At 39.3% G+C, this 22,876-nt stretch overlaps 1 protein-coding gene across 1 annotated transcript; it reads left to right on the top strand.

Moving 5' to 3' along the window:
* Positions 1-473: 473 nt before the first annotated feature.
* On the top strand, positions 474-16,615 carry pwwp2a (PWWP domain containing 2A). Its single transcript, XM_060836736.1, has 3 exons — positions 474-741; positions 5,787-7,463; positions 15,892-16,615. Exons 1-2 carry the CDS (start codon positions 572-574, stop codon positions 7,447-7,449), a joined length of 1,833 nt encoding a protein of 610 aa, XP_060692719.1. The 5' UTR covers positions 474-571; the 3' UTR covers positions 7,450-7,463; positions 15,892-16,615.
* Positions 16,616-22,876: the final 6,261 nt, after the last annotated feature.

The following is a 22,876-nucleotide window of genomic DNA, read 5'->3' as shown; positions in this document are numbered from 1 at the left end:
GCAAAGTAACTTTTCAAAAGTATGGTATTACATTGCTTATAGTTATTACTTCACAAATCTTGGTTTCAGTGATAGTTAATAAATCTAACTACAAAAATCGCTATTGATTCTAATCAATTGCGTTGTTCATAGCGCGGTGCCCGATAATTGACAAGTTATCCAACGAGTCAGAAACTGCTGTAAGCCTCGGGGCTAAGATGATTGATTGACAGCTTGTCTCACCATTCACAAATCTGAGAACGGATTTGAGCGACACGAGTTCTCATGACAACGGGGCCGCAGTTTCGGGACAGGCAGTTCATTCAACCAATCGCCAAACGACTTTCTCCCGACCTCGGCAGATTGACAGCTAATCACACCAATCGTGATACCTACAGAACAAATTGGCCGCCCCTGCCACAGCCAATGGATTGTTCGAGCACACGAATCAGAGAAGGTGACTATGGATTTGGACCAATAGGAGGATGGCAGGGAGGCAGGTGGTGTTGCAGCGCCCGCCCCGGAGCCAGGCCGGCGAGCAGCGGAGTGGGTGCAGACGAGAAACGGCGCTCAGGAACAGGCAGGAAGCAAAATGGCGGCTGCGGGTGTTGGCGTTGCTGCCGCCGCTGCTGCCGCTTTAAAACTCCTGGCGGGTTCCGAAGTCAGGGTAACGGTGGATCACGTCGTGGACGACGCATTGGTAGTGTCCCTGCGTTTCGAAGAGAAGCTTTTCTCAGGAGTTCTAATGGATATTTCCAGAAGGTACGAGAAAATAAAACACAAAATAACGGGTAGAAAGAGAGGAGAAAAAGGCACCTCTCTCCCGAGAGGCTTGGAGTGGCACCTGGAGGGCGGATGGTGGGGCAGGTAAAGTGTGAGCCAATCAAGTGCCCACCTATGGGCCTAGGGCAGCAGGCGATAGCGGTCGGCACCCCGTCTCCGCGCTCTGCTGCATCCGAATCCCTTGTGGCCGCTGCGTTGCCAAAAGACGTGCAGAGGGAGAGAGGGGGGTTCGTGGGGGCATAGCCCTGCCCTACCATACCCAGCCCTGCTCAGACCAGGCTCCAGCAACTCCCCCAGCACATAGTCACCCACCCCGCCCAAATTCAATGCATCATCAGTCCTCCTAACTTTTTTGGAAAAAAGAAAAATAGAAATGCAGAGAAAGAGTATGTAGCTCCTCAAATGCCTTTCTTTATTTTGTTTGGATTTACTTTTTCAATTTAGGGGTCAATTGCATCTCGAAAGGTTAATAATGTAGTTTTGCGAATGAGACCACTTCTATCTGCTCATTTTAAGGAATGAGTTGTAGTACTGTAACTCCCTTTTGTAATGTGTTTCAATTTCCATTAAATTGATCTAAAATGAGTTTTGACTAAGTGATTTTTGAGTGGCAGGAAGAATGTGATGCACCTAGACGTTATGCAGAGTTTGTGTATACATCTAAACAATGTAATGCAGTCTGTGTTTCACATTAGAAGTGAGCCAGGGCTAATAAATAATTCTTTTTTACTTATACTTGATAATGTATGTCTTTGAAAACTTTGACTCTGCGGTTCTGTAACAAAAATACTTTTTAAAAAAAAAATGCATACAGGTTGAGCCTCTACTACTCATTCAGGTCAAGGTCTCATGTGTGTCTCAAGGTTTTTTCTGGCCTCCAGATTTGCTTTCGAAGTCAACCTTCCTGCGTGTCCCCCCCCTCTCAACCTGGTGAGAGCCCAAGATGCCCCCAACATGGTAATGTGTGCTGTTCTTGGATCAAGAGTTGGGAAATGCTTATGGTAGGTGGGGCAGCTCAAGCCTCCCATGCAATATTGAAACCAGTCTATTCCCAGAGAGCAAAACAATTTTAGGTTTCTTACAGTGTAACATTTGTATTTTTTTGAGATGCTAAATTTTGGAGTGTAGTATCACTACTTTGGGATGTATTTTGTTTCATATAAATAAAGGTTGTATGAGGCGAGGTGGTTGCATAGTGGTAACGTGACTAGTAATCTAGAGCTCCAGGCTCAGTTCTGAGGGCATAGATTTGAATTCATCATGGCAGATGGTGAAATCTGAATTCAGGTCAAAAATTAAATTTTAGAATTATAAAATATGCTAGTCTTTTAACCAATTAAAAAAATGTGGATGCTGAAAATCTGAAACAAAAACCACTGGAGAAACTCAGTGGGTCTGGTATCATCTGTGGAAAGAAAATAATTAACACTTTTTAATCAGCTCTGAAGAGGGTCACTGCACCTGAAATGTAAACTCTCCATGAATTCTCAGATCTGCTGAGTTTCTTCAAGTTATGTTTATAACTGCTGTTGACTGTCATAACCCATCACTAACGTCCTAAAGGGAAGTAAATCTACCTTCCTTACCTGATCTGGATTACGTATGACTCTAGACCTATAGCAATGCAGATTCTTAACTGTTCTACGTAATTAGGGATGGGCAATAAATGTTGGCCCAGACAGTTACTGTCAATCTTTACTGCTCTAACATCAGTTATTCCGTAGTTAGCCAGAAACTAAGGTTCCAGAATCAAGAACTGCTGTCTATGTCCCTTATGCCATTTTTCATCAAAACCTGTGAGTGATTTGTTTAAAGTTAAGCTATAAGTAATTTTAGATTCAGGCTCGGAATTCTGCACTGAGTAACTCTCTTCCTGACTCCTCAAAGTCTGTCAACAATCTTACAAGACACAAATTGGAATACTCTCGACTTGTCTGGATTAACGCAGCTCCATTAATACTCTTAAGCTTGACACGATCGGGATAAAAACTGTTTGACTGGCACCACATCTGCAAGTATTCATTCCATCCACCACTGCAGTGTTTAACACCGATTAAAATGCCTGCAAAATTTTGTGGAACCTGCTTTAGAATATGTCTTACCACTAACATCCAAGAGGACGAGGGCAGAGGAGACTTGGGAATACCATTACCTGCAAGTTCTCAGTCTCTCACCATCCTTTTAGAATTTTATTGAATTCCTTCTATCATTAGGGAGGCTATTCCAAGATTTCAACATAATACACTGGTGGTGTCCCTACCTCAAAGGGACTGCTGTTCCAAAAGGATAATTGTGGCTTGAGAATAATGCTAGCCCAGCCAGTTAAGTCTTATCTTCAAATAAATTTGAGAAAAACTGCTTGCATTTATTTAGCATAATCCATTGTGTTCAGCATATAGCATTTCTCATCTTGGCTGCTGTAAAATAAAGAACGAGTACATTTTTAATTTTTATAATTTAGAATAAATGTTGAAAGGAGGATTCTTTAAAGTAGCTATCTGCTCCAATTACTGAAAGTACTTTATATGAATTCTTTCTAAACTTTTTTCTAAACTTAAATGCAAATGGCTACAAATAAGCTTTTCAAACATTTATCCAGTCAAAAGCCTACTTTGCATTTATGTACTACATAAAATTTCTTTATGTAGCAACACCCTCTATTTCATAACAAATCTGGGCCAGTCCATCCTAAAGCACTACTGTCTGCTGTAGGTCTGTCAAAATATTGACCTCCATAATAGCGATGATGGAAGTGAACAATTGGAGTAAAAATCCTCTAGGGAAAGTGAACCCAAATTATAGGCCTTTTTCCAAATAGCTTTTTTCTATAAATGTTTGGGTATCATTTGAATGCATATATAACGCCTGTTTCAGCAGTAATTTTTCATTTTACTGCATCTTCTGTAATGAAGACATGATCTTTCTAACATCAGCCAATGTTTCATACCCTGTTTTATAGTGTGGAGATGTCTTAAATGCTATATATTAGAGACTTTTACTACTCCTGATATAATGTGCCCATTTATAGTTGGTGTTTCATCAGCATTAGGATGCAAGCCATGGTCTCAAGGTGGCTTCCATTTTGTTGTCACTGCCATTTCTTTTGCTAGAAATGTGAAAAGTTGAACATCTGATTTTTGGAAGATCGTCAAAGGTGAAATTCTTATCACTACCATTTCTAGTAGTAGATGAGAACTGAACGTTGGATTTGTTTGGCTTATATTTGCTTCTGAAAAAGAATTAATGTAAAATATTAAGATTGTAGGACAAGCATATATTAACATAATTGTTAGAAGTCATTGATTTAAAAATGTGCTAAATGAATATTATTGTATCATTTGCAGAATCATCTGGAAATGGGCCGGGGGGGGGGGAAGAGAGAGAGAAAAAGAATGTTTGTTGGTCCACTGAATCAGAGTTTTTGTTCCATTAGTCTAGTTTGGGATGTAGGAAACCTGTTTAACTGCAATTGTATTCAGTTTTCTCACTGTTGAAATAGTTTCTTTAAAAAGTGTGAAAGAAAGATGAAGTGAAAGTACCATCTATGATTAGTCCAGAAAAATCATGGGTGAATTAAAAGGCTAACTTCGGGTAGGATTCCTTCTGTTTGTAAGCATCCAGAGTGATCCTTTTAATACTATGCATTATATGAATAATTGTATGGCTTGATTTTGAAACGTTAACACACAGACTTAGTTCTTCAGCACAGTTCTGGGATAAATACTATCAAAAATATTCCAAGTAATTGGGGTTGATTGTGCTGTTAGTGATGAGCTATCCAATATTGTAAAATTCTGGTGCTACCAGCCTCCAGTTGGAACAATCTAATGTAGTTTAAATTAATCCCATCCTCTGATCATAGACTGGTATGTGCCTTTAACTACTTATTGCCAAGATATGAAAATCAGAAGTTGGTATTATTTAGTCTTCACCCGGGAGAGGAGCTACGAGACTAAATATGACATTTCGATGGGCAAGAGGGGGCTGGAATTCAAGAAAACGTAAAGAAGATTCAACTGTTCTCAACTCTGCCACGACAGTGGACACTTTCATCTTTATTATTAGTGTTTGATTTTATGATGAAGACAGATGGAGAGACCAGAATTCCTTATGCATGACATCAGAGTGGGAATAAACAATTTAGCAGGTAGTTATTTTTGAACAAAGCACCATTTATAAGAATCTGTACTGAGGCCACTTGGTTACTTGATCTGAATTAAACTCTTAATGACAAGTTGTAATTAATGTGCATATAAAATTGAATTCGGGTGATAATGTTTAAGTCATTGGATGAGATAATTATCGATTAGCATTAATCCTGCAATCTACTGTTTATTGCAACATCTCAATTTTGGACTTGTGAAATTGCTAGCTCAGAAATGAAAGCTTATTTAATGGAAGATTTTATAAAGTATTGTAAATTATGAAAAACTTGACACTGCAATTCTGCTCCAATCATCGTCAATTTTTGGTAACAAAAAGATTAATTTACCAGGTAAGCAAGCAACCAGAAAGGTCATTTACTATAACATTCAACAAATTTTCACAAATCCCTTTTCTGGATGTCACTGTCAATGGAATCAAACTTTATTCTAATAGACATCTTTTAGGTTTTGATTGGTGTAAGATGTTGAACTAGAATAAAGTTTTCCTTTTCAAAGCCATATTGCACTACATTGGTATATAAGGAGAAATTTCTTTTGCATGTTTATAATCAATATTTGCCTGGAGGACATGAGCAAGTCCAGTTAAGTTAAGCATTCAAAGCTAGTCCCTCCTGACTTTTAAGTGTAGCTCTAGACTCTTTCTTTGTGTAGTATTGTCAACAGTTTAATGCACTTGTGATGCACAGTCTGCAATGTGGTATTTTTAGCTTTCTGATTCATCTGAAAGATATCTGAATCACTAAGAATGCAAAAAGTATGTGTTGCTTGGAAATGAATGCATTTAATTGTAGTAAAGTTGGAGCAAAATGCAAAAACCTGATTTTTATGACTGAATCCATTTGTGCTATACCTTCTCAGATTTGGGCCGTATGGAATTCCTGTGACTGTGCTTCCAAAAAGGGACTACAAGGATAAAACTGACCTACTGCAACTTCAATGTGAACCATTCCAGCAACAGATCCAGCAAAGTTCAAAATCAGCAGGTACTTGTGAAGCAGCATCTTTGGTACCTTCTACACACCCTAGTGTGGTTGAAAGCCTGTGGACTGCAAAACCTGCACCGTTATTTTACGAAGGAGCACCTTATCCTCCTCCACTCTTTATTAGACATACTTATAACCAGTCTATACCTCAACCTCCTCCAAGAAGGATTAAACGACCTAAAAAGAAAATGTTCAGAGAGGAGTCTACTTCCATAATGAATTCTATTAAACTCCGACCAAGACAAGTTTTATGTGACAGATGCAAAAATAGTATTTCTGCAGATAAAAAAGAGTTGAGAAGGGGCAGCAGCACAAGTGACACTTCTCGAAGTGAGGACAAGAAACGAAAAAATGACAGTGCACCTGCAGTATCTAAGAGACTAAAAACCGATCATAAACTGGAAGCAAAAACGCAGTATGATGGTCAGAAGAGGAATACAGTCATTAAAATTTCAAATCTAACTACAGGCAAGGGCAAAGTAGTCAAGATTTCTTCCCAAGTACATAGTTCTAAAGTGCAGTTGAATCCCAAGAAAGTGCTACAGAACAAGAACGTAGATCACACGAAAGCCAGGGAAGTATTGAAAATGGCCAAAGACAAAGTTCAGAAGAAACAGCAGGAAGTTTCTTCATCTGGTGGTACCATTCCAAAAGTTCATTTTACACGGCGCTTTCAAACCACCAACTCTGGCTCTCTCCCTCCACGGATTCGTTTAAAACCACAAAGGTACAGGAATGAAGAAAATGATTCTGTTTACAAGGCTAAACTTGATAGACTACGCAGCTGTAAGACAGCGTCCAAAGCGCCGCCTCGCTGTACCTCTTCCCGCTCAGCAGGTGAGCAGCCTTCTGAAAAAGATAGTCCCACAAAAGGGTTGGAACAATCCACTGATGAGAATAAAGACACCAGGGAAATAAAATGGCCTTGTGAGCAAGATGAAAAACAATTGGGGAAAAGGGGCAGAGGAGGCAATATAACTGTTTATATGACCTACAGTCAAAATAAATCTGACTCTTCCGCCTTTTCAGTTTGTAGTAGTGATAGTGCAGATGATATAAAATCCTCCAACTCAGAATGTAGTTCTACTGAAACATTTGACTTTCCTCCAGGCAGTATGCATGTACCTTGCTCTTCCTCCTCAAAAGAAGAAAAGCTCACTAATTCCTTGAAAGTGAAAGTTTTTACCAAAAATGTCTCTAAATGTGTGACTCCAGATGGCAAGACCATATGTGTAGGGGACATTGTTTGGGCCAAGATTTACGGCTTCCCCTGGTGGCCTGCCCGCATACTTACTATAACTGTGAGCCGAAAAGATAATGGCTTTTTAGTAAGACAGGAGGCCAGAATTTCATGGTTTGGGTCCCCAACAACATCTTTCCTGGCTCTTTCACAAGTCTCCCCGTTTTTAGAAAACTTCCAGTCACGGTTTAACAAGAAGAGAAAGGGCCTTTACCGAAAGGCCATCACAGAGGCAGCCAAGGCTGCAAAGCAGCTGACACCTGAGGTGCGGGCCCTGCTGACACAGTTTGAAACATGAAAACATCAAAGAAGGTAGGCAAGTCAAGTGGTTGGGGTTACACTAAACTGAAGCCCAAATTTAAATATGTATGACTAATTGTAAAACTTCAAATTAGACACATTGGTTTAATGACTTCAATTCACTGTTAGTTAGTTTTTAGAATGAGGATGGCTGCTGACTATTATAATACTAAGAGGGTAAATATCTACTTATCAATTTTTCAGCAGTTAAGAGCAGGAATTTGGACAAATAAATCCGATTTAGATCCAATAAGTACTCCAATTTCGTTAGGTCCAGTTGCCTTAAACATTTCACAAGTTGGATGTGTAGGAGCTGAAACCTTGAAGGACAGTCTGCTGGCTGTTTTATTGTGTTGTTTGAGTTCCTTTCCTTTTTTTGAATAAATGCTTATTAAAGACTAAGTTTCTGCTTCTCTGGACCCTCCATGGAAAAGTATTTTAAAAATTGGCTCCAAAACTGTCTACACATCGAGATGACCCTTGCCTTTTTACTTTATCATTTCTAAAAAGCTTCTTTTTTGAAATTCTTTCTAGTTCTAAGGATCAAAGTGAACCATGAAATTGATTGATTGGTACACATGTACTTTGAACAACTCGTCAAGTGCTGTTATTTGGAGTAATAGTTGTTAAAACTGAAGCCGGCTTATTGGTTAACTATGGATAACTATCTCCATAATGTATGTTGTAATGATGCTTTAGTGGTTTTGCTTTTTTTTAAAAAAATGATATAACTAATCAGTGATTCATGCTAGATAGTTTCTAAAATGAACATTAGCCGACGAGAAATCACCATCTGTTTCAATGTGGTGTTGAAGTGCACTGAAAGTTTGAATTCTGTTTATCTAGCTGAACCATGCAGCATAAATTTAAAGGACTAAAATTGAAAAATCTAATTGAATGGCTTAAATTTTGTAACAATCAGAATCCTCTTAAAACCAAATTATCACTGATGCTTGTAATGCTTATCATACCAGGTAGCATCTGTGGAAAGGTAAAGTTGAGTTAGGATGGATTAAAAAGTTTAAAGGGCTCTTGTAGCACTGGTAGTAAACCTGCTTTGGGGCAGAAGACCTGAGTTCAAGTCCCAACATTTTCATTTTATTGCTGAACAGGTTGATTAAAAATATCTATAGTTAAGATTATTGACCTGAAACATTAACTGTTTCTTTTTCCACATTTCATACCTGACCTGTTAAGTGTTTTCAGCACTTGTCTTTAATCCATCTTCCTATTCAAGTGATGAGATGGGGAAAGATACAAGCTACCATGAGCAATGTCGATGAAAAAGGAAATGTTGCCCATGCTTTTTGTCTTGCAATCAGCAGGAAATATACATTATTTCAGATTCTAGTAGTCACAATGATTCACACAATAGGAGAAAAAGATGCTGATTGGCTGAGTTCACATTAAGAAAGCACATAAGCTCTCCAAGCTTCTGGGAAGATACAAAAAGCTTGAACATATTAATTTTTTGAAAAACACTTTGACCTAAGGGGGGCATGGCTCAGGTACTGGCAGTTAGGATCAAGTGAATACCTGGAGGTATGCAGGAACTACAGGAGTTTACTGAAGAAGGAAACCAGGAGGGCAAAAAGGGAACACTTGAGAGCCTTGATTGAAAAGATTAGGGTGAGTTTAAGTATCCATCTTTAGTGGAAAAAGAATAACTAACTAGAGAGAAATTAGGCCCCTCAGTGACCAAAATGGACATATATGCAGGAGATGGGCAAGGTTCTCGATGAATATTTCTCCTGTCTTTACCATGGAGAAAGACACGAAGATTTGGGAGAGTTACTGGTGATGTCTTGGAGACAGTCCATATCACAGAGGAGGCTGTGTTGGATATATTAGAATGTATGAAAGTGGGTGAATGTCCTTGTCCTCACCAGCTTTATCCAAGAACACTGCAAGAGACTAGAGAAGAAATTGCGGAAGCCCTGGCTGATATTTTTGCATTATTGTTAGCAACAGGTGAGGTCCTGGTAGACTGGAGGGTAGTAAATATTGTGCTGTTATTCAAGAAGGGCTGCAAAGAAAAGCCTGAACTATAGACCAGTATGCTAAACATCTGGGATTTGTAAGTTACTTAGGATTCTGAGAGAGAAGGTATATGTGCATTTGGAAAGTCTGGGTTTGGTTAGGAGTGGTTAGCATGGCTTTAAGTGGGAGACCATGCTTTACAGATTTGTTAGAGTTCTTTGAAGTGACCAGGAAGGTTGACGAGGGCATGGCAGTAGATGTAATCCATATGGATTTCGGTAAGGCCTTTTGATAAGGTTCTACATTGTAGGCAGCTCTGGAAGTTTAGATCGCATGGAATCCAGGGTGAGCAGGCAATTTGGACACAATTAGCTTGATGGTAGGAAGCAGAAGGTAAGAGTGGAAGAATGCTTGTCAGACTGGAGCCCTGTGATTACTGGAGTGCCTCTGGTCGGTGTTGGGCCCATTGCTGTGTGTTATCTATGTCAACGATTTTGATGAGAATGTACAAGGCATGATTAGTAAGTTTTGCAGATGACACTAAAATAGGTGGTGTCGTGGGCAGTGAGGAAGGTTGTCAGAAGTTTCAGTAGGACCATGATCAGTTGGGAAATGGACCGCAAAATGCAAATGGAGTTCAATATAGATAAATCGGAGGGCTTGTAATTTGTAAAGTCAAATCAAGATAGGAGTTTCATGGTGAATGGTAGTGCCTTAAAGGGTGTAGTGGAACAGAGGGATCTTTGAGTTCAGGTTCTCATTTCTCTGAAAGTGGAGTCACAGACAGAGCATTAAGGAGGCTTTTGGTGTCAGGGCATTGACTTTAGAAGTTGGGAAGTTATGTTGCAGTTATACAGGACTTTGGTGAGGCCACACTTGGAATATTATATTCGGTTTTGGTCACCTTGTTATAGGAAGGTTGGGGAATTGGAAGTCTAGAGGACATCAGTTTAAGGTTAGAGGGGAAAGTATAAAAGCGAACCTGAGGGGCAACTTTTTTCAAGGGAGGTATGCATATAGAATGAACTGCTAGTGGAAGTTGTTGAAGTGGGTACATTAATATTAAAAAAGGCATTTCAACAAATACATGAATAGGAAAAGATCAGAAGGATATGGGCCAAGTGCAGGGAAATGGGATTAGTGTGGACAGACGTTTTGGTCAGCATGGACCAGTTTGGGCCAAAGGGCCTGTCGTGTGCTGTAGGACTCTTACTCTAAAATTGGTCTACCTTGCTTCTTGCAAGTGCTACAATCCTAACGGAGTATCTCAGATTGAGTTGTTAGCTCACTGTTGTTCAGCAAGTGTTATCCAATTGCAGAATCACTTTAACCAGTTGTTCTGGATTTAGCATTCTTGAACAGCCAAGCTAACTATCTACTTAAGCTGTTTTTCGAACAACCAAAGAAAGATGCTATTAGATTCAAACAGCTGATTATTAGAATTATGGCCATATGCACCTAACAGCTCAATGGCACTGAAATTCATGAGAGTTGCTGAATTTGGTGACTGGCATCCAGTTAGTAGAAAGTACCACTTGCTGCTTGATAGTAGCAGCATGAAACACCTTTTAACCTGATTGCAAAAATTTGAACACTGCTTTTCAGGGTAATAAGAAACCTGGCAATTTTCAGGTCTGTTTGCAAGTTTTTGGTAATAGTGATTTTTATTTTGCAGAAAACTGCATGTATGTTCAAGCCTATGTTTATTGAACTACTAAGAGGGATGAGAAGTTGATATATCCTGGCACTCTTACTCCTGTCCATAAATTGATAATTTGACATTTGCCCTAATAAGTGCAAGATGAACAGCTTCAATATGTCTCTAGCATTATACAAAATTTGTATTGACTCTGGAACATGGCAATCAATTGAATAGCAATGTTTACCTATTAGTACTATAGTCATTGAGATGATAGACCCTTTGGTCCAACTTGTCCATACTGATGAGGTAGCCCAATCTAATTTAGTCCCATTTGCCAGCACCTGGCCTATATCCCTCTAAACTCTTCCTATTCATATACCCACCCAGATGCTTTTTAAATGTTGCAATTGTACCAGCCTCCTCCACTTCCTCTGGCAGCTCATTCCATACATTCACGCCCCTCTACATGAAAAAGTTGTCCCATTCTATGTCTCTCCCATCTCACCCTAAACGTGCCCTCTAGTTCTGGACCTCCCTCCCCCACCTCCAGGGAGAAGACCTCGTCTATTTACCCTATCGAGGCACCTCACTTTATAAATCTGAAGTCACCTCTCAGCCTTCAATTCTCCAGGGAAAATAGCCCCAGCTATTCAGCCTCTCCCTTAAGCTCAACTCTTCAAACCATGGCAACATCCTTGTAAATTTTTTCTGAACCCTTTCAAGTTTCACAACATCCTTCATCCTTCTGATAGGAAGGAGACCAGAATTGCATGCGCTATTGCATGCGCTATTCCAACACCCTGTACAACTGCAACATGACCTCCCAACTCCTGTATTCAATGCTCTGACCAATAAAGAAAAGCATACCATATACCACTTTCACTATCCTATCCAATTGTGACTTTGCTTTCAAGGAATTATGAACCTGCACGCCAAGGTCTTTGTTCAGCAACACTCCCCAGGACCTTACCTTTAAGTGTGTACATCCTGCTAAGATCGGCTTTCCCAAAATGCAACATCTTGCATTTATCTAAATTAAAATTCATCTGCTATTCTTCAGCCTATTGGCCCATCTGATCAAGATTCTGTCGTAATCTAGGGTAACCTTCACTGTTGACTGCACTTCGAAAGTAACTGATTATTGGTAAAGTGCATTGTAATGTTCTGTAGTCTCAAAGGACACAAATGAAAGCTATCTTTTTCTCCATGTAATGTTGGTTCAAGTTGCAAAACCTCTGGATATACAGAGTGAGAGAAGTGCTGAATGAAATGAACACAATCTTTATCTGTGATGCTGTTCATACACAATGAAAATATCATCATTACAACTGTTGCCTAAATTTCATTATGAAAAGAATGGAAGAGTGAATTCCTGCTGCTATCTTTGCTTGAGTCGCATGTTCAATGTTACTACTTGCAAATTAAGCTCTTCAATATTCAGAAGCCTACTGATCAGGGCACCGCCAACTTTAGAAAGACTGTTAACTGCACATTCTTAGTTCTGAACTCACTTGATGCTTCTAGCATCAGTCCTGTGTTGACTTGTATAAGATGGTGGGAGTGGGTTCCCTTCCCTAATTGAAAACCTGAATCATTTGGGTTACATTTTAAAAGAAATGCAAAATAAAACTCCCCCATCAGAGCATCTCAGTGTTAATGTCAATAGGGTTTTTTTTACTGTGACAAATGACCATTTTGCATGCCACCTGGGGTTTCTGACAAAAATTCAGTTAAGTTCATTAGTTGTAGGATTGAGTCGAGCAAAATCTTTTCACAGGATGCTTGGTCAGCAGGTCAGGATTGCTGAATGAAGTTGAAGACTAGAATTGTGCCATCCAGTCCCCTTGCTGTTGGTTTTTTTTTAATATTGTTATGCATTAAAAATCCAAACTGTTTGGAAGTGTGTACAGTCCTGGACCAGACTGTTAAAGTGTAACAATGTTTTTCTTGATGCTTTCCTTGTAAAATATTGCTACTTCAGTAATTAAACTTTTTAAATCTCAAAAGTGCAGAGCAATAACCATTTTTCAATATTTCTGTTCAAATAATTACTTTCAAAGGTGTTAACATTACCACAAAATGCACAGTGAAATAAAACAGTTTAAGAATCAATTTTAAGCAAAGTTTTAATTGTTTGGGAATTTAAGTTCTTTAATCCACCTACTTCTAAGTTTTTTCCCTCTGGGTTAGATGGTGGTTGAGCTGACAGTGAGCCTAGTCTATATGTTACAGTTCCACATGCAGCCTGGAAATTGGGTCAATGAAGTACTAAATTTTCCTAATGTGAAAGTTTCAGCAATGCTAAGAAGTCAAAAACATGATGTGCTACATTTCTGGATTTAAGGATGGTCACCTGAGGATTGAAGGAATTTGGTTTTAACTCTTTGACATCTCCCCTTTTTCTGGAAAAGAAAATGGCTACAGTGAAATAATAGTGCGTTTGTTTTGCTAACTTTTCATGTGTGCTGTGCTTGAATTAAAATGAACATGATCATGAGTGCTACATCACCATCATCCAGATATTTTGGTAAAAATCAGTTCTTTTGCCAGACCAAAAGCATAACTGTTCAAGAAATGCTGAGTTACTTTTATTGATGGGATAGTTACATTTACTGATACAAATGTATCTACCCTTCTGCTTTGAAAATATGATTTGTAGTGCATGAAAACAAATTCTAAAATCTGAAGTTGTAGTGTAGATTTAGAGAGAAACCTGTATAGTTGTATTCTTATACCTTTTTTAAATGAAAATTACAGAAGCTACCAAATCAGTGTTACAAGCAATGCTGGCCCTTAAGAGTTCTACATCATAGGACGACACAATAATATTGAAATATTCTACAGGTCAAGGATCCTTTATTTGGAAACCTCAGGACCAACTGGTTTTGGATAGAGTTGCCCCACTTATAGGTCCACATAGGCTTAGAAGGGAAGCAGGCGTCATCCTCTCTCCACCCCACATGACATACTAGGTTCAGGCCCTTTGCGCAAAACAGCATTTCTAGGTTTATTCAGGCTAAGCAGTGAAATATTATTTTCCAAAAGTCCATACTCAGCAGGTCTGTTTAGGCCTACTTTCCAAAAGACCTTCAGTTTTTGTCTTGGTTTTCAGACATCAGATAAGGATACCAACCTGCAAATTTATAAATAGATAAAGTAAAATGATTGATATACAGGGAATGTTCAAATAATGCTGGGGAAAGAGTAGACCTACGTACAGTCTGGACACTGGTAACCTTTTCACCGTTGGCTTTATGTACAACTCTTAGGTAGTGCAGGAGTTAATGAGATTATCATGAAGTTCCTGCCTTCTGAACCTCATCTGAGGCATGATGACCATCAGGTTAAACTCAATGGCTAGTCATCTTTCTCTATTGAGAGCGCAACCCTCTGATCCTTTGGAACTGTTGTGACTTTAAAACTATTTTCTATCTGAAGATAAAGTTTACTATCAGTTGAAATAAGGAATGTTGGTAAAACTTAAAATTTGACATCCATACCACCTATACTCAACCTGAAATTCTATATTTCGTTTCCCTCTGGTTTCTTGTTGGTTTAGCAAATCACTTTGTCTCTGGTATTGTACTATATGGGTTATGCATATTTAACATGTATTGTTAAATAATTCAAGTTTAAAAATAAAAATCCTTGGATATTACACTTTGTTTTAATATTCTACTGCAGCTTCCATGGTACTTAATTTGAAGACGCAACAATGCATCTTTTGCCATAAGAATATAGTATGCATTCAGGCCTCAGGACACAAGTATATCTGAGAACAAAATGATTCCACATCTAACAGAACCTATACACCAGACCTATAGAACCATGAAATTTCAAATCTGACCTATAATTTGCATGGATAATGTATACACATTGGAGTTGAGATACTATGAGATAAATCATAGTGATTCTATCAAATAGTCATTTTCTGAATTGGGGTATGCTATCAGAACAAATCATTACCTTTTAGTTACTTGTATTAACAATAATGCATGTCTGACAAATCATTTGGATATGTGCTCAAATGAAAGGTGGACAGTCAGCTTTGCCAAGTTGGTATTCTCTACACTAGGGAACAGAAGTTCAGTTAATTGTTTTTTACCTCCCCCAATCTTCCTTTCTTGTCAGCATTTTATTCTCAGTTTGTAGAATATTTTAATTGACAACATTGCATGGCATACTTCAGAACATTTACCAGGCATAGCATTTGATTTTATTTACATTTCTGAAATACCAATTAGTATTTAGCACTTATTCTTCAATAGTTGTTTCCTCTTGTCCATTAGATCCTGTATATGGTGGTGGGGGGGAAACAAATGAGGGTTAACATCTCGTGGTTAGCTGTTTGTATTTCATTTTGAACTTTCAGAGGTGATCTGTGACCCAAATCAATTTGACAGCTCTACACAATTTCTTAGTGCACTCAATCTTCTAGTTACAATTGAAGTAACTTAGACATTTGTCCACATGTTTTTCCCCCTCAAATCAGAAGTGTCTCCATTCTAAGTTTTAGTCATGTTTTCTGTGCTTTTGTTTAAAAGCTAGTGAATTCTTTGCCAACTATTCCTCTAAGGATGACATCTACCTCTTGCCAATTAGTCATATCAAGAAAATTAATCATAGGTTATGATCTACAAAAGAAAATCTCAAATCCCATTTCACACATTACCAAGAGGTAACAGCTATTTTAAATAATCACAAAATAATTGATCTGTACTTAAATACAGTGTCTTGAATAGATTTAATCAGCAGTTATCATTTTGACATGTGATGTGTAACATTCGTTTTGTTTGACTGTTTGTTTTCCCTTTTTAGCCCGTCGACACTAAAGGTTCTGGCTGCTGTTTCTTAAGATGTCCACTACACTGCCATTTGTTGGGCTGCAACGTTCAGACACCCAATATGCCATCTTGTCCGAAGTTTGTGGGGAGGGTTGCTGGAGAGAAAATTAATGACTGTCTAGTCATAACTGAAATAAACATGACACTTGTACCTATTGTACATTGCTTTCTCACATGGAAAATGGAAGATATTTTTTAAAAAAGATTTTGCAATTCTTAATGCATGTTGAGATTTTTCTGACACAAGTATATATGACTCACTTGAAATGGCAAATTCTTTCTTAGAAATTCTTTTCATGTGATGTGCCCTGTTTAAAACACGGTCACTGGATGAGTCCACAGGTAAATGAACCCGGACATTTCTTACAAGTACTGTAGTCCTTTTTTTATTTTTTATATAAATCCTGAGAGTTGGATTTTAATTATGAATTCAGTTTTAGAAATTGAACCATTTGTCAGGGATTTTTTTTACATGTAGTACTGTATTTGCTCTCCATTGGTTTTGCTTAGTTGCTTAATATTTAAGCTATGGTCCACATTTTAGTTTTGTCTTCATATCAAAAGGAGCCCAATGTCAATTATTTTGTGGACTTGAATACCTTTTAATTATGTGATTCAGCTTTAAGGTTTGCATAAAATTGAATGTTTTAAGAATGTGGTGTAAAACAATTATTCAAGAGATTAAAATTTAGATTGTATTATGATTGATTTTGGGTCTTTATAGTGAACCATTAAATCAGAGTAATGAGATTCACATGGCCCAAAATACGTACGAGATATTTCTTGACCTATTTCTTGACCAGTTGGTAGTGCTACAATCAACTAGCTTTAAGTTCAGCAAAACAAATAGAAAGTTTCATTTACGTTACATAAAATGTAATTCTCATCAAGATTTTCATGCTTCTAAACACCTGTGTCCATTATATAACAGTACTAAAGCCTTGCTACTATCCTCTTTTGTTCCAAAACAAATCTTTTGGGAACCACCTGGAAAGGACTCAGACAAGTGCTTGAGTTGCACAACAACCTAGACCACAAGCTGAGGGGAAATGGGGGTTAATAAGAGCCAAATTAGGGCAGGCATTTTCACTGATGAGAACTAGCATATTATTCAAAAGGTACCGATGTCACTAGATGGTTAAGAGATGATGGCTAAGGCTTTCTTCAAAGACAGTTACAAACTTGAATGTTAAAGGAATACATATTATGGGTAGTCAAATGCAGCCTGTACTTACAGCCCCAAAGGCAACTGCCCTCATAGCTTCTACATCAGTGTCTGCTGAGAATCTGATTTATCACCCTTCTGAACAGGCCATTTGTCAACTCTATGTACATATGTTATAGCCGGGGAATTCCAAACATGGCCCTAGTGGAGCCCTGAAATGATGAAGGAGCAGCCCTCTGAAAGCTAGTGCTTCCAAATAAACCCGTTGGTCTATAACCTGGTGTTGTGTGATTTTTAACTTTGTACACCCCAGTTCAACACCAACTCCTCCAAATTATGACAAACCTTTATGCACTTCTATAGCTCCATTATTTGAGGAACCCACGTCAGCTGCCCTTAATAACTACAGTCCTAAATTTCCATGCCAATAACTTGTAATATCCACTCCCTTAACATTCAAGTTACTGTATCTATGATGATCAGAAAAGAATTGTGCTAATTGCTCATAGAAAGACATTTTAAGGAATTCTCGGTTACAACAATTAATTTGAGTCTGATGCCCAAGTTAGTGTTTCCATTCTATGTGACAAGGGCGATGCCCTCAGATTATGGTTCATGATAGCAATCTTGAAGCATTATAATATTTTTAATCAAATGGTTCAGACATGTTATCTAAGACTTGAACATTGGCATCAAAAGCCCCCTTAAATAATTGTACACAGCTCAACAAGGTCAATTATACAGTACACCATAGGGTTGCTCAAAATATATTTCTGATGCCTTGACTAATGCAGAGGAGCCTTACAATATGGACCACAGAGGACACCTGACATCAACGTCTGCTGGACTTCAACAATCGAGAACATGAAAGAATTGCTTACCACCACTGCAAATCAGGATAACCAGGAGAAACAGAAGGAGGACAGACTGTGGACAAGTTCTCCCTGAGGCCACAGCTTGGCAGAGATAGGATGGTGATGAGTGATATCTCCAAATGTGTGGGCCACAAGAGATATGTACCAGACCATCATTATCTGCAAGCTTTTGCCAACTTTGATTGTGTAGCCACCATTTCGAGCCCTCATTAAATACACCCTCCGCTCCGAAAAAACCAAGAGGTATGGAATTTTCTCTCCGGTTGAAAAGATGACTACACCTGAGGATAATGGTTCTGGAGAGATGCTGAAGTAAATGAAGCTATCATAAGCCATCTCTCTGCTCCTTACCCACTCCTTGGCCAAGCTGCTTGACAGTTCATCTACAGGTTGGATGTTGGATGCTAAATGTGTATTCATATGATATTGCCTTAAGAACATAAAATTATGCCACATTTAACCATCCAGTTAAGATCGACCTGTTAGGACAATAATATAGGAAAGTGTTTCTCAGACCCCTTCATTCAACAACTGCCAAATATGAAGTCTGAGAGTGCAAAATAACTACTGCAAGATGACATCTCAACAAAGGTACATAATGCACACCATAATCATAGAGGCATAGAGATGTACAGCATAGAAACAGACCTCTCGGTCCAACCCGTCCATGCCAACCAGATATCCCAACCTAATCTAGTCCCACCTGCCAGCACCTCGCCCATATCCTCCAAACCTTTCATATTCATATACCCCTCCAAATGCCTTTTAAATGTTGCAATTGTACCAGTCTCCATGACTTCCTCTGGCAGCTCATTCCATTCATGTACCACCCTCTGTGTGAAAAAGTTGCCAGTCTGGTCTCTTACATCTTTTAATTATCACTCAAAACCTATAGTTTTGGACTCCCCACCCCAGGGACAAGACTTTGTCTATTTATCCTATCCACGTCCCTCATAATTTTGTAAACTTCTGTAAGGTCACCCCTCAGCCTCTGACACGCCAGGGATAAAAGCCCCAGCCTGTTCAGCCCCTCCCTATAGCTCAAATCCTCCAACCCTGGCAAAATCCTTGTAAATCTTTTCTGAACCCTTTCAAGTTTCAAAACATCTTTCCGATGGGAAGGAGACCAGAATTGCACGCATTATGCCAACAGTGGCCTAACCAATGTCCTGTACATTCGCAACATGACTCCCAACTCCTGTACTCAACACTTTGACCAATAAAAGAAAGCATACCAAACGCCTTCTTCACTATCCTATCTACCTGCGACTCCACTTTCAAGAAGCTATGAACCTGCACTCCAAGGTCTCTTTGTTCAGCAACACTCCCTAGGACTTAGCAGGTCTTATACACTTAATGCTAAGATTTGCTTTCCCAAAATGTGAGGTGCTGCATTTATCTGAATTAAACTGCAACTGACACTTCTCAGCCCATTGGCCTATCTAGTCAAGATCCTGTTGTAATCTGAAGTAAGCTCCTTCGCTGTCCACTACACCTCCAATTTTGGTGTCATCTGCAAACTTACTAACTACCTCTTATGCTCGCATCCAAATCATTTATGTAAATGGAAAAACGTAGAGGACCCAGCAACAATCCTTGTGGCCTCCAGTCTGAAAAATAACCCTCCACCACCATCCTCTGTCTTCTACCTTTGAGGCAGTTCTGTATCCAAAATGGCTAATTCTACCTGTATTCCATGAGATCTAACCTTGCTAACCAGTCTCCCATGGGGAACCTTGTCGAACGCCTTACTGAAGTCCATATAGATTCCATCTACCACTTTGCCCTCATCAATCCTCTTTGTTACTTCTTCAAAAAACTCAAATCAAGTTTGTAAGAAATGCTTTCCCACGCATAAGGCCATGTTGACTATCCATAATCAGTCCTTGCCTTTCCAAATACATGTGCATCCTGTCCCTCAGGATTCCCTCCAACAACTTGCCCGCCACCAACGTCAGGCTCACTGGTCTATAGTTCCCTGGCTTGTCCTTACCACCCTTTTAATATAGTGGCACCACGTTAGCCAACCTTCAGTCTTCCGACACCTCACCTGTGACTATCGATGATATAAATATCTCAGCAATCACTCTCTAGCTTCCCAGAGTTCTAGGGTACACCTGATCAGGTCCTGGGGATTTATCCACGTTTATGCATTTCAATGTATCCAGCACTTCCTCCTCTATAATAGGGATGTTTTGCAAGGTGTCACTATACCATCTATTTCCCTAAAGTCTATATCTTGCATATCCTTTTCCACATACTGATGCAAAATGTTCTGTGGCTTCACACAAAGGCCGCTTTGTTGATCTTTGAGGGGCCTTATTCTCTCTCTAGTTACCCTTTTATCCTTAATGTATTTGTAAAAACCCTTTGGATTCTCCTTAATTCTATTTGCCAAAGCTATTTCATGTCCCCTTTTTGCCCTCCTGTTCTCCCTCTCAAGTATACTCCTACTGCCTTTATACTCTTCTAATGGTTCACTCGATTTATCCTGTCTATATCTTACATATGCTCCCTTTTTCAAAACCGTCAAAATTGGCCTTTCTTCAATTTAGAACTTCAACTTTTAGATCTAGTCTTTCCTTTTCCGCTAGCCCCAGCGTGCTCCCCCACTGACACCTCAGTCACCTGCCCTGCTTATTTCCCAAGAGTAGGTCAAGTTTTGCACCTTGTCTAGTAGGAACATTCACATAATGAATCAAAAAATTGTCTTGTACACACTTAACAAATTCCTCTCCATCTAAACCCTTAACACTATGGCAGTCCCAGTCTATGTTTGGAAAGTTAAAATCCCCTATCATAACCACCCTATTTTTCTGACAAATAGCTGGGATCTCCTTAAACGTTTGTTTCTTAATTTCCCTCTGACTATTAGGGAGTCTATAATACAATCCCAATTAGGTGATCATCCCTTTCTTATTTCTCAGTTCCACCCAAATAGCATCCCTGGATGTATTGCTGGGAATATCATCCCACCGAACAGCTGTACTGCTGTCCCTTATCAAAAATGCCACTCCCCCTCCTCTCTTGCCTCCTTTTCTATCCTTCCTGTAGCATTTGTACCCTAAGCTTGAATGTTAAGCTGCCAGTCCTGCCCATCCCTGAGCCATGTTTCTGTAACTGCTATGATATCCCAGTCCCATCTTCCTAACCATGCCAAGTTCATCTGCCTTCCCTGTTAGGCCCCTTGCATTGAAATAAATGCAGTTTAATTTAGTAGTTCTACCTTGTCCCTGCCTGCCCGCCCTGACTGTTTGACTTGCTTCTGTTCTCAACTCTTACCAGTCTCAGATTGATCTCTTTCCTCACTATCTCCCTATGTCCCACACCCCCTACCCCCCCACCTTACTAGTTTAAATCCTCCCAAGCAGCTCTAGCAAATCTCCCTGCCAGTCCCCTTCTAATTCGGGTCCCCTTCTCCCATACACCAGCTCCTCAGCCAGGCATCCATCTGCATTATCCTCCTATTCCTGCCCTCACTAGCACGTAGCACTGGGAGTAATCTAGATATTAATACTCTTGAGGACCTCCTTTTTAAACTCCTGCCTAACTCTGTAATCTCCTTTCAGAATCTCAACCTTTTCCCTTCCTATGTCATTGGTTCCAATGTGTACAATGACCTCTTGCTGGCCCCTCTCCCACCTGAGAACATTCTGCACCCTCTCTGAGACATCCTTGATCCTGGCACCAGGGAAGCAACACACCATTCTGATTTTTCATTGCTGGCCACAGAAACGTCTGTACCTCAGACTAGAGAATCCTCTAACACAATTGATCTCTTGGAACTCGTTGCATTACAGCCAGTCTTAACACCAGAAACTTGGCTGTTCATGCTACGTTCCCCTGAGAATCCATCACCCCCTACATTTTCCAAAACAGCATACCAGTTTGAAATGGGTATAGCCACAGAAGACTCCTGCACTAGCTGTCTACCTCTCTTACCTTTCCTGGAGTTAACCCATCTATGTGACTGTATCTGAGACCTTTCCCCCCTTCCTATAACTGCCATTCATCACATACTGTTGCTGTTGCAAATTCCTCATTGCTTCTAACTCTCTCTCCAACCGATCCATTCGATCTGATAAGATTCGCAAGCAACAGCATTCATTGCAGATATAATCTGCAGTAACCCTTAAACTCTCTTTAAACTCCCACATCTATCACTCTACTAAGGCCATTTTTGCTCCTTCACAATCTACAGACCCTGAAAATAACACTGTTATTCCTCTACAAAACACTGCCCCAGATTAAATTAATAGTTATGGCTTATATTTTATGTTTAATCAAGAGACATATCTAAGCGTCATATAGCATAGAAAGAGTTCTTCCAGCCAACTTGTCCATGTCGAGGTTTGCTGAACTGATCCGATTTTCCTGTGTTTAACTCATCTCTCTCTGAACCTTTCCTATCCATGTACCTCTCTAAATGTCTTTTAAATGTTGTAATTGGACACATCTCTACCACTTCCTGTAGCAACTCATTCCCTATACACATGACCCTCTGTGAGAGACAATTGGCCCTCTGGTCCCTTTTAAATCTTAGCCCTTTCATCTTAAATTTATGCCCTCTAGTTTTGGACACTTCCACCCTAGGGAAAATACCTTGGCTGTTCACTTTATCTACTTTCCTCATGATTTTATAAATCTCTAAGGTCATGCTTCGGACACCTATGTTCCAAGAAAAAAAGTCTCAGTCTCCCTAGCCTCACCTTATAACTCAAACCTCCCAGTTTTATTCCAGTTTCATTCATCTATTTTTGTAACGTATCAGTACAAGTACCTCACTTCAGAGAGCAGTTGAGAGTTGGGAACCTTGGGTATGGTGTCACATATAGGCCAGACTGGGTAAGCAAAACAGGTTTCCTTCCCTGAAATGTATTAATGAACAAATTGAATTTTATGGTAATTAACAGTATGGT

Source organism: Hemiscyllium ocellatum, chromosome 16 (genome assembly GCF_020745735.1).
Source record: "Hemiscyllium ocellatum isolate sHemOce1 chromosome 16, sHemOce1.pat.X.cur, whole genome shotgun sequence".
Lineage (NCBI taxonomy): Eukaryota > Metazoa > Chordata > Chondrichthyes > Orectolobiformes > Hemiscylliidae > Hemiscyllium > Hemiscyllium ocellatum.
This window is presented reverse-complemented; position numbering and strand designations above follow the sequence as displayed.